This window comes from Danio rerio, chromosome 5, assembly GCF_049306965.1.
Source record: "Danio rerio strain Tuebingen ecotype United States chromosome 5, GRCz12tu, whole genome shotgun sequence".
NCBI classification, from domain to species: Eukaryota; Metazoa; Chordata; class Actinopteri; order Cypriniformes; family Danionidae; genus Danio; species Danio rerio.
In genome coordinates, this window is record NC_133180.1 from 73,191,714 (window position 1) to 73,205,000 (window position 13,287).

At 37.4% G+C, this 13,287-nt stretch overlaps 1 protein-coding gene across 4 annotated transcripts in view; it reads right to left on the reverse strand.

The window, feature by feature from the left end:
• Positions 1-2,004: 2,004 nt before the first annotated feature.
• clip1a (CAP-GLY domain containing linker protein 1a) overlaps positions 2,005-13,287 on the reverse strand; it is a 67,667-nt gene continuing 56,384 nt past the window's right edge. For all 4 annotated transcript variants that reach the window (XM_073951644.1, XM_009301994.5, XM_009301993.5 and 1 more), the window contains 6 exons: positions 11,386-11,438; positions 9,817-9,934; positions 9,586-9,733; positions 7,473-7,525; positions 5,481-5,611; positions 2,005-3,674 (listed from right to left, as the gene is read on the reverse strand). In XM_073951644.1, coding sequence (XP_073807745.1) covers positions 3,446-3,674; positions 5,481-5,611; positions 7,473-7,525; positions 9,586-9,733; positions 9,817-9,934; positions 11,386-11,438 — 732 coding nt within the window. In that variant the 3' untranslated portion in view covers positions 2,005-3,445. The remainder of the gene's footprint in view (positions 3,675-5,480; positions 5,612-7,472; positions 7,526-9,585; positions 9,734-9,816; positions 9,935-11,385; positions 11,439-13,287) is intronic.

Sequence of the window (13,287 nt, forward strand, 5' to 3'; positions counted from 1 at the left end):
GCCGTCTCGTCGCTGTATGAACAGTTTGCTTCGCATTGCCAGCAAAAAGTCAGACTTGTTTCCAGTGCATGTTTGGCTCCGGCAGGGCTGCCCTTTGTCACCAATTCTGTTCATAACTTTTATGAACAGAATTTCAAGGTGCAGCCTTGGGCTGGAGGCGGTCTGGTTCGGGGACCACAAGATTTCATCTCTGGTATAAGCAGATGATGTCGTTCTTTTGGCTTCTTCGAACATGGACCTTCAGCATACTCTGGGGCGGTTTGCTGCCGAGTGTGACGCAGCTAGGATGAGTATCAGCATCTCCAATTCCGAGGCCATGATGCTCCACCGGAAAAAAAGGTCGTTTCCCATCTCCATCACCTGGGAGAAGCTCAGAGTAGAGCCGCTGCTCCTCCACATTAAGAGAAGTCAGCTGAGGTGGGTCAGGCATCTGTTTCGGATGCCTCCAGGACGCCTACCTAGGGAGGTGTTCCAGGCATGGAACACCGGGAGGAGGCCTCGGGGAATACCCAGGACATGCGGGAGGGACAATGTCTCTAGGCTGGCCTGGGAACACCTCGGGATCCCCCCGGAAGAGCTGGAGGAAGTGTCTGGGGAGAGGGAAGTCAAGGGTTCTCTCATAAGACTGCTGCCCCCGCAACCCAGCCCCTGGATAAGTGCATGAAAATGATGATGATGAACGTACAATTGTTTGCCACTCAAGCTTTGGAGACTACTTAACATCACTCACTATTGTTCCATTACATAGGCTTGTTTGTTGTTAAAAAATCTAAGATGGAACTTGTAAAGCAACAATCCTCATCGCTTACTCGTATTAAATTTGTTCTAAGCTTTTTTTTGCTTTCCTTTGTTGAGCTCTAAAATAAGATGTATGTATAAGAAGTATGGTGAAAGTAGCCGTTAGCATCTATAGTAGAAACAAAAATGCTATGGTAGCCAATGGCTGTTTTCCCCCAACATTCTTCAGTACATTATCCTTTGTGTTCAACAGAAGAAAGTAACTCGAATAGGTTCTGAACAAGTGGTAGATGATGAAATTATGACAATTTTAAATTTTTGGGTGAACTATCCCTTTGAAACGGTGGTAATCTGAAGTAGTTTTTAACTTTTTTGAGCATGTACTTGGAACTCTTTAAACCATAGGTCTCAAACTCGATTCCTGGAGGGCCACAGCTCTGCACAGTTTTGCTCCAACCCTAATCAAACACAGCTAGATCTCACTAATCAGGGTGTTCAAGACTACTAGAGACTATTAAGCAGGTGTAAGTTGGAGATAGTTGGAGCTAAAAATTTGCAGAGCTACCGGCTCTGCACATTTTCCGTGTCTCTTTAACCAAACACTCCTGATTCAGATCATTGGCTCATCAGCTCAGGCTTAAAGAGCTGTAATGACAATGAGACATCCAAAACATGCAGTGCTGGTGGTCCTCCAGGAACGTGGTTGAGAAACACTGATATAAAGAATAAAAGAGCATTCACAAAGGTACTTTTCAAGTGAACAAACACTGCAAAAATGCTTTTTTCACCGAAAACATCTTGTTTTTTTAGTCAAAATATCTAAACATTTATTTTAAATCAAGAAGCATTTTCTTGATATGCATCAATATATATTTATATTTTCAGCAATATTAAGTCACAATCAAGTAAATTTTCCCCTTAAAACATGCTCAATAATCTGCCAATGTGAGATCTATCAAATTATCTGACTTCAAATTGAAAATAATATAATTTTAGCAGATTATTTTGCTTGTTTAAGAAAAAAAAAATCGCTTAATTTAGACTCAATTTTGCTTCTTGATTTAAGAATTTTTCAATATTTGGACTAGAAACAAGTCAAAAACATGAATATTTTTACAGCATGAACCCCCTTTTCCTCTTAACAGTTATTCAGTGCAATGAAGTCCTTAAACAGAAGACTAGGCTAAAATAATATTCAAAATCTCGCATGTTCATAATTTAACTATGGTCAGCATGTTAGAAATAAGAAAGCGAACACTGTTATAACAACCATTTGAAACAAAGTTTATTGTGAATCACTGCTTCATCATTTATCAGAAACTTTCATGTTTAAAAACAATGTCTGGCTTTGAGAAGAGCAAAATAGCCCTGGTGCGTTTCCTACAGACAGTTAAGGATGCTCTTCAGGCCCGTACACATTAATAGAGCAGCACATTAGCATTAATATACAACAAGTGTTTTCTTTATGCACTTAAAAGAGTTTCTGAAGTTTATTTCCATAAGATTTACCCCATTTGACCTTTATACAAATAAACATCTCACAAACAACCTTTGAAACATTACTGGACAACTTCATACAGACCAGATCCTCAAACAAAAACAGTAAGATGAGCTTTCTTTTTGTTTCGCAATTCTGTATTTGGGCCAACATTTCTGAATAGATAATGATCAAAATATGCTTATTATTAACTTTTTCTTCTTGTTGTTGAGAAATGATGACAATTTCACCACCGTAGAATAACTTACTCTTTATATTAATACTTTTCTTACAGTATCCAAACTGTTTGATGCATAAAAAGGCTTTTTATGAGGGCTTGAGAAGTCCATCCTCCAATCCACTAGAGGTCAGAAGACCAAATATCTGAAATCAAGCCTACAAGGGACGTTTTCAGCTTATAACCACCATATAGAGCAGTGTTTCTCAACCACGTTCCTCAAAGAGCACCGGATAAGCACATTTTCCGTGTCTCTTTAACCAAACACACCTGATTCAGATCATCAGCTCATTAGCTGAGGCTGAAGGACCTGTAATGAGTGTGACAGACAACGAAGACATCCAAAACATGCAGTGCTGGTGGTCCTCCAGGAACATGGTTGAGAAACACTGATATAAAGAATAAAAGAGCATTCACAAAGGTACTTTTCAAGTGAACAAGCACTTTTTTTACTTAAAAGGTCTTGATTTTAGTCAAAATATCTAAAAAATTCTCAAATCAAGAAGCGTTTTCTTGATATGAAACTAAATTTAGTAATATTTTCAGCAATATTAAGTCACAATCAAGTGAGTTTTTCCCCTTTAAACAAGCTAAATCATCTGCTAATGTGTGGCAAGTCAAATAATTTCCTTTCAAATTGAAAACAATATTATTTTAGCAGATTATTTTGTTTATTTTAGGAAAAACTTGCTTAATTTTGACACAATTTTGCTTCTTGATTTAAGAAATTTTCAATATTTGGACTAGAATCAAGTCAAAGACATGAATATTTTAACAGCATGAACCCCTTTTCCTCCTAACAGTCGTTCGGTGCAATAAAGGCAGGTACAAATCGCCCACTGATGCTAACTTTAAAGTGACCGAAAGGTTTAGGCGTATATGGCGAAGTGAAAAACCACACCCAAAACACTCATAATAGTCTTTTTTTGTGCACTCTTTGATTCAAGGCATAGTATTGCATGTGTAAATGCTGCGGGATCATGGAAGCGACCCTAGAAAGTTTGATCGTCGTTGCAGGAGTCTGTCCAGTGGCCGAACACCTCACAGATGTCGCAGTATGGTCTTTCGTCATTGGGACTGCCGTGGTAGGTGGTGTGCGGCGGGGAATCCTCCATCTGGTCCTGGGTGGGACAGTCTTCAGTGTCGTGCAGGTCAAAGCAGTCGCAAATGTCACAGAAGAGACGGGGAGGAGGCTTCTTTTTAATGGCCGGCTCGGTGTGACTATGTAAGAAAAGACGAGGGGTTTTCATTTAATATCCTTATTATTCATACAGGTGAGGTCAGAATTATTAGCACTCCTGTTTTATAGATTTTTCCCAATTTTGGTTACATTTTTTCAGCACATTTCTAATTATAATAGTTTTTATAACTCATTTCTAATTGATGATTTATTTTATGTTTGCCATGATGACAGTAAATAATATCTGACAAGATATTTTTCAAGATACTAGTATTCAGCTTGAAGTGACATTTAAAGGCTTAATTAGGTAAGTTAGGTAAGTTAGGGTAATTGGGGAAGTCATTGTATAATGATGGTTTGTTCTATAGAAAAACAAAACAAATATTGCTTAAGGGGGCTAATAATATTAACCCTAAAATGGCTTTAAAAAATTTAAAAGCTGCTTTTATTCAAGCCGAAATAAAACAAATGAGACTTTCTCCAAAAAAAAAAAAAAAAAAAAAAAAAAAAAACAAGCAATAAAAATTATAAGACATACTGTGAAAAATTCCTGTTAATTTTGAAAATATTAAAAATATTAATAATAATAAAAATAAAAAAAACAGATTAATGTTAATGTTAATGTTAATGATCGATTATTATTTTATGCCAAAAATCATTATTAAATTATTTATTTTTGCAGCACTTTTATTTATTTAAATTCTATATATACAGTTGCAATCAGAATTATTAGCCTCCTGATTTATTAGCCCCCGTTTGATTTTTCCCCCAATTTCTGTTTAACGAAGAGCAGATTTTCTCAGCACATTTCTAAACATAATAGTTTTAATAACTCATCTCTAATAACTGATTTATTTTATCTTTGCCATGATGACAGTAAATAATATTTGACTAGATATTTTTCAAGACACGTCTAGCTTAAAGTGACATTTAAAGGCTTAACTAGGTTAATTAGGCAAGTTAGAGTAATTAGGCAAGTTATCGTAACCTTCTAGGGCTTAGTGGCCACATACGTGGACAGCATATTTTAGGTCTAATGTGGCTATTTAAAACACTTTGAATGTTTTATATTTTGTTACAGACATACAGTGTCATCCTGCAACTGTTTTGCAGCATATGAAATATCCCAAACATTATTTTTAACTGTCCAAAATAGGCAAATTTTTAAATTTGCTTTAAAAAGCATTCCGGAAAAAGTTTTATGTAAATTCGGACCACGAGTCCACATATATGGACATCATTTTTCTCTAAAAGTACATCATATCAACAGATGATACTTAGGTTTTATTCTAATTAGGTTCAAATAAGCCCAAAAAGCAAAAAGAAATTAAAAAATGCATGTAAAAAACACTTTGGGCCTTAAGAGGTTATAATGATGGTTTGTTGTATAGATCAGTGGTTCTCAAACTTTTTTCATAAAGTACCATCTCAGAAAATAATTGTCTCTCCAAGTACCACCAAAATGAGCAGTATTGAAATACAGTAGCGCAGTAGGCCCAGTAAAGCAGCTACAACTCTGCACAGTTAAAAAAACATGGCAGATAAACTTAGAAATATAGGCTAAATGTCATGAATGGCATATTATATACATAATTTTTGAAATATATGTGGCGTGTACATGACATTTCATTCCTCCGCATACCACTAGAAGGAAGCCCGCATACCACTAGTGGTACATGTACCACTGTTTGAGAACCACTGGTATAGATAATCAAAAAAACATATAGCTTAGAGGGGCTAATATTATTGACCTTAAAATGTTTAATACTCATGTGAAAGTTTAATAAAATGTGTCAAGAGAAAGTTTGTGAAATAAAAATGAATGAGTTAAATAAAAACAAACAGACCTGTTGTTACGGCTGTCCATTTCAGCTGCACCGTTTCCATTGAGCGCTGCTTCGGCCATCTTCTCTAGCTTAGATTTTAGGTCTTCATTCTTCCGTTGCAGTTCCACAATGACCGAGTTCAGGAACTCAACCTTCCAAACAAATAACAATAAAGTAGTTAATTTGCGTTAAAGTGTTTAAAAATGGCAATTATTAATTCACAGTTCAAAATCATCTTAGAAACCAATAGAAATCCCATTCTTGTTGTTTTAAGAATAAACTATGGCAATTATGTATTACTTTAATAAATAAAAGTTTTTTAATTTACCTCAACTTAAATTATAACAATAAAAAATAACCAAACTGCACTGACAGTAACATTTTATTGACAGTAAGAGGCATCATTTTACCAGCGTTACCATGACAACACAATTGATCTACTGCAAGCAGCAAGAACAAGTATACTACATACAATGTCCTCCTGTCAAGCCAATATATAAGAAGACTAATTTTTTTCCTGTGAGCATGTGCAGTTCATGCATAGATAAGTAGACGTGTACTTGAGCGGAATATCCACAGGGCAGAATATTGAGCTATTTTGACCATTGAATTATTTTACACATTATGTACAGTAGGCAACAATAACACTAGACAATACATACACTGATGATAAATACGAGACAAAATCATCAGTCTTGCATGAAACATGGCATTAAATTAGTTTGGCCTGTATGCGTTTTATTTTTTACTTAGTGTTGATAGCCATTGAACTGCATTGTATGTTTCACTAAGTATAATGATTTCAGTTAAAGGGCACCTATTTTACCCCTTTTTCAAGATTCAGGATTCGTCTTTTGTGTCTTCAGAATGTGTTAAGTTTCAGCTCAAAACACCCATCTGATTATTTATTATAGCTTTCAAAATATTGGATTTTGTTTTGGCGGCCTGTGCCCACCATTCCTCCATGCCTGTCAGAGTGTTTCCGTCTCCATCTCCATCAGATAAACAGTACAGTGAAAGACATAAAGGAAGCAGATCACACTTAACATTTGTGAGAAACACTACCGTAAGAACTTTCCCAATGATTATTTGATGTATTTGTTGTGGAGTTAATTCAAGCCTTTCTGCAATGATGAGTCACACACAATGTCGTTACAAAGTTCACACACACACACACACACACACACACACACACACACACACACACACACACACACACACACACACACACACACACACAGCACGAGTTTAACTTTGCACTGTTTTTGCAAGGCAGTTGTGACAAGATACACGTTAATATCCACTGCTGTATGGACATCCATTATGTTAATGTACAAAATAAACCTGATTTAACACTCACAAACCGTGGTTAAAGCGTCTTCGTGAATTGTGCTGACACGCGGTTGTGGTGATAAAGACGGTAAATTCGCTGTAATTCATTACAAACCTGCTTTTAAAAATGTTTTAAACTTGTAAAATTAATTCTTGATCACATTTGATGATGATTGTTGATCACAGAGTGCTGAACAGATCTTTTAATCCCAGTTGCTTTGCACACGTCCGGTGTTATGATTTTACGCGTTATTACGGAGACATGTTAATACGCGACTGTCAATCAATTCAGTGGGCGGGGACGTCAAGTTGCAATTAGCCTCAAAATGGGAGGGATTTGGATCCTATTTTAACATCAGAAAATAAAAATATAATAAAAAAAGTCTTATTGTGTTTCTATCACTCCAGTATGGCTGTGGACACATTACACACACAGTTCTGTCCAAACAGCTCACAAAAGATGTTTTTCATCATTGGTGCCCTTTAAAAAAACATCTTTAATCTTTAAATGTTAAATGACTATAAACTCAAAGTTCTCAAAAATAAGTAAAACTTTTTTGTAATGTATTTTAAGACAACAGAATACATTTCAAACATTTCTACAATGTTTTACTCTGACACTTTAAATAAGGCTTTTTATAAATGAGGACAAGTTTACAGATGGAAAAACACTCGGCGTACCTGATGCTCAGCATTCTCCTTTGCCTCCTTCCACATTCTTAAGGCAGAATCATCTGGATGGCACATAAACAAGCAAATATGTAATGCATATTAAACATATTAATAAGGATTAAACGTTAAAGATAGACTTTTAAGCTAAGAGACACTTGCTTATGTGCAAACACAGAGATTTAAACAAAAATAAATGCACTGTGTGTTCTCCTAATGAAATAGTCAAGACAATGTTTTTAAAATATTGACTTTCATATAACCACATTTAAAAATGTAAACACATTAAATCTTATTAAAGCACCCTTTTAATATAAAACTCCTTTAAAGGGGTTCACCTAAAAATTGTAATTCTGTCATAATTTCACTTCACATCTAAACTTGTCTGAGGGTGCTTTCACACCTGTGAATCGATTCATTTGTTCCGAGACAGGGATTCAAATTGTTACATTGTTGCTCTTTGCGCGGTTCGCTTTCAAACGGCAAAGTTTCTAAATGAACCAAAAGAGCTAAAACAAGTCTCATGTGAGTAAACTCTCCTTACATTGGTCAGAGTTTCAGGGTTTATTTTGCAGAATCCCACTCAGCTGTCAGGGGGATGGTAGTGGTTTGTTGGTGTTTGACAAGGGTGCGCGCGATGTGTCTGAAGAGCGAGGAGGGTGTAAGAGGCTAAATTATCATATGCATTTGTTTATATGACAAAACATGTCTTTTCGACTCAAGAAGGTCCATACTGACTACAAAGGCAGATACTGATAAGATCAGGGCCTTTTGTGTGGACTTTGGGGGTTTTATGATGTGGTCACATGTTGATTGGTCAGTTTGAATGTCTCAGCATTGGTGGTCACAATGTCAAGAAAGATACAAAATAGGTGGTAAACTCTGGCTCTCTCTCTTTTCCTGGCCTGCTTCTCTCCTGCTCTGCTCCTCTCCTTCTCTCGAGTCTATCTTCTCTGACTCTACTGCAATCAGGCTTTTGGGCCTGCTCTCTTTGTCTCTCTCTTCCTTCCTCCGTGTCTCTCCTTCTACCTCTGGTAACTTTAATTTTACATTTAAGCTGGGTACAATTTATACCATATGCTTTATCAATTCATATTTTATCATTTCATACAGTATTTTGTTATTAATTCAGTTGTAACCATAGAGAATTATTGTCATTAAATCATTTCATTTTCAAGTGTTTGTGAATTACTTTTGATTTAATTGTTCCATATAGCAATACAATACAATCACATAATATCAACGCTCTCCCACATTTATAGCTATTAATACTGCCCTTATTTTCGTTTTTAGTATGAGATTGCAGAAGAATGGTTTGACTAGAAATGTACAGTTTTTTTACCATCATGCTGATCACTTTTTAGTCGCTCGGCAGAACTACAGTTCGAACCGCTGTGGTTTAAAGACCGTTCTTACAAGGGATGCGGTGGGAAGGGCGCGCAACGTATTTAAAGACCGGGAGGGATACCCACGATTTCCGGGAGATTATCACTCATTTGCGGGCAACCGGGAGTCTATGTGCATTTGCGGGAGACTCACGAAACTTCTGGAAGACTTGGGATGTCTGTTGAATGACCTCTCGCCCTACTCATCATTCTCACTTCATATAGCCGTATGCCTATTACATATCCATAATACACCGTGATATAACCGGGCTCAGATTATATCGCTTTCTCACTACAATCGATCCACTCCAGAGTTTGTTTCAATCGAGCCGAGACCCCCTCATTCAAGCGATCTCGGAGCGATTGTTTTGGCACGGATCTGAGCGCTATTGCTGGATTCACATATGCCAAACGAACCGCGCTAACTGGCCAAACGAGACCGGTTCCGAAACAAAAGTCTAGTTGTGAAAGCACCCTGAGTTTCTTTCTTCTGTTGAATGCAAAAATAGATCACTTTAAGGAAGCTGAAAACCTGTGGCATCCATAGTATTTGTTTTCCTACTATGGAAGTCAGTTGTTGGGTTTTTACCATTCTTCAAAATTTCTTTTTTTTTGCGTTTAACAGAATAAAGAAACTCAAATTGGTTTAGAACCACGTGTCAGTAAATAAATGAGTAAATGTTCATTGTTGGGTGAACTAACCATTTAATAAAGGTATAAAATCATGTGTAGTGCTGTACCTGAGGCGTTATCTCCTTTGCTGGGGATCTGAGCGTCGGCTAAACTCCTCTCCAGACCCTTCAGTCGCTCCTGAAGCTGAATATTCTCACTCTTTTGAGATTTGAGACTGGACTGCAGCGTCTGTGTCTGATCCCGCAGACCACCCATCTGCACGCGACCCACACCAGTAGAACTGAGCAAAAAACAGTAACGTGCACTCACACACTCAAAAAACCCAAAGCGACTGTTACCTCGTTTCTCATAGAGTCTAGCTCTTTGTCCTTTTCTGAGATCAAGGCACTCTGGGTTTGAAGAGATTGCTGAAGTGCTGCTTTCTCCTTTTCCGTTTCTTTCGTTAAAGTGCTTTCCCTGTGCAGAAGACAGACCGCAGGTTCATGTTCAAGTTTAGTGACAGTAGGGGAAATAAGTATTGAACACGTCACCATTTTACTCAGAAAACATATTTCTAAAAGTTCTGTTGACTCGAAATTTTTACCAGATGTTGGTAAGAACCAAAGAAATCCATATTTGCAAACAAACTAATTACTTTGTGTAAAAGAATTAAATGACACAAGGAAAAATGATTGAACACATGAAGAAAGGGAGGTGTAGAAAGCCAGTGAAAGCCCAGACAGCAGTTGAAATCTCTCAGTAGTTCAGCAACCCTCTGCCCTTCCTCAGTGTAAATGAATATCAGCTGCTTCAGTCCAACATCTACATTAGCAGGAGGATGAAGATGAAACCAGGGTGGACATTTCAGCAAGACAATGATCCAAAACACAGCCAAGGAAACTCTCAAATGCTTTCAGAGAAAGAAAATCAAGCTGTAAAATGGCCCAACCAATTACCTGACTTGAATCCAATAGAAAATCCAAAAAAAAAAAAAAGCTCAATTTTGATAGTTGAGACCCACAGAACCATCAAGATTTTTACACTCTGTAGAAGTCGGTGAAAAACTCACACCAGAGAAATGCATATGACTTCATTCTCCATTTGTGATGCGTCTTTAAGCTGCCATCACCAAAAAAAGCCTTAAAATATTAAATACATTTCAGTAATTCAGCTCTTTCTCCTTGTGTCATCATTGTTATTACACAGAACTCAGATTTATTTGTTTTGTTTTATGTTTGTATTGTTGAGGTTTCTACCAAAATCTGCTTCAGTTCCATGTCAACAGCTGCTTTAGAAATATTATTCCCAGGAAAAAAACCTGACATGTTCAATTCTTGTTTCCCCGTTTCCCACACGTTTAAAACAAGACTGAACAAAGTAGATTAAAAAAACTAGAATCACAAAAAAAAAAACTAACTAAATAAATAAACAAAAGTTGAGTGTAGGGTGAAGCAGTGGCGCAGTAGTTAGTGCTGTCGCCTCACAGCAAGAAGGTCGCTGGGTCACTGGTTCGAACCTCGGCTCAGTTGGTGTTTCTGTGTGGAGTTTGCATGTTCTCCCTGCCTTCGCGTGGGTTTCCTCCGGGTGCTCCGGTTACCCCCACAGTCCAAACACATGTGGTACAGGTGAATTGGGTAGGCTAAATTGTCCGTAGTGTATGAGTGTGAATGTGTGTGTGGATGTTTCTCAAAGATGGCTTGCGGCTGGAAGGGCATAAAAACTTGCTGGATAAGTTGGCGGTTCATTCCGCTGTGGCGACCCCGGATTAACAAAGGGACTAAGCCGACAAGTAAATAAATGAAGTTGGGTGTATTCTATATTTACTAATGCAGGGATGTACAGTCAGAATGCCTCTATTACAGCAACAACAAAGCAAGCACTTCTATATAAAGAGTGAAAATGACATCAAATTTCTAGCAGCTGCTCACCTCATTTCCATCTTCTTCAACTGACTGTTGAGGCTGTCACGCTCCTTTTTGAGCTGCATTAAATGTGGAAAGAAGGAAAAAACATATTTTTAGCTTTAATAAATGTAAAAACCTTCTAAAACAGGAATTCAGAACAAGTATGCATTGAAATCCATATTGGCTATAGTATGAGTCCCAATAACACAGGTCACGGTTATTAAAAAACTACATTTATTCTTAAAATACTTCTGTATATAATTGTGTTGTACACACAGTTGAAGTCAGAATTATTAGCCCCCCTGAATTATTAGACAGCTTGTTTATTTTTTCCCCAACTTCTGCTTAACGGAGAGCAGATTTTTTTTCTTCACATTTCTAAACATAATAGTTTTAATAACTCATCTCTAATCACTGATTTATTTTATTTTTGCCATGATGGCAGCAAATAATATTTGACTAGATATTTTTCAAGACACTTCTAAACAGCTAAACAGACATTTAAAGGCTTAATTAACATTTTTTGGTAAGCATGTGCAGTTCATGCATAGATAAAGTAAGTGTGCACATCCATGGAATATACACAGAGGGGAATATTGAGCTATTTTGAACTTCGACCATGGTCCAAACTAGTCAGCGATGCGCTCTGCTGCTCTTGCGCAGCGCAAGCCATTGAAATGAATGGGTTTTAAAGCACAGGACTTTCCGCATCCAGAGTGAAAGCCACTTGGATTCACAGCATGGAGTGTCTACGAATGAATGAAGAGGAATAACAACGGCATAGCGTAACCTTTTTTCAGCTCATATTTTTCGTTTTTCTCTTTTGGCTAATAATCGAAAAATGTAATTTTCAGCTGATAATTTTTAGAGGCGAAAAATTCAGCACATCCCTACTTCTTAAAGTCCACATGAACCAGAAGCTGCGAACGCTTTTTATTTTCACATTGGAATGCAGTTTCTAAAAAAACGAACTATTTACCTTATTCTTCTCCGACGAGCGGGCGCAGCCGTTTGAATCTTTTTGGCTTTTTCACTTCCATTCATTTTCAGACATTAAAATCTGCTTGTTTCGCTGTTTGATGTTTCTAACTGATATTTCCTTATTATATTATTCTACTTGGTCTATATAGTCATGCAAACATTTGTTTGTAGAGCAAGTAGTTTGACCGTTTTCTCCCATTTATTATTCCTAGTCTTTTCTCCCATAGGCGACTAAATCGGAAGTTCTAAAACAATCGTGAAAACAGGCGCACTTTCGTGTCTTTTAGAATAAGATCAAGTAATGCCGAGTTCAGACTGCATGATTTTCAGAGTAGTCGTGTCATAGATGTTTTCACACTGCTTGACTATCTGGGCTAGCGTTTCGTCGCTGCTTTGTTTACACTGCAAGATGGATCGGCGATAGGGACTTTCACATTGCATGACTTTACTATAGGAAGAATCGCCGACAAGTTAGTCCAAACTACGTCTCACAGCCAAAAACACGTAGTATATCTTTTGTTATTAACTACATAATGAGAAAGAAGCCTTTAATGGGGTAGAACATGTACATGTTTGCTCACCTGGGTTAAAAGGGAATTAGCCATTTCTCCTCAACGTTGATAAACTATTTCTGTATGAAACGTCAAACAGACACGGTTGCTCCTGAGTCCTGTCAAACCTCCACTAGTTTTTCCTACATTTCGTGGGTCCAAATAAACCGAAAAAGAGCGCTTTAACTTCTCCCCCAGCCTCCTGCTGGCCTGCAGCAGGTATACACACACTCACACACAAGTGAAAGCTGCTCTCTCATTGGCTGTAGGCGATCGCTGATGTTATTTTTAGTCAAAACTCTCTTCACAGAGCATGATTTGAATCGCCGACAGCTCCAGATATTTAGCACGCCAAATATCTCACAGGCATCGGCGAGTCTCTCAGATCGCATCT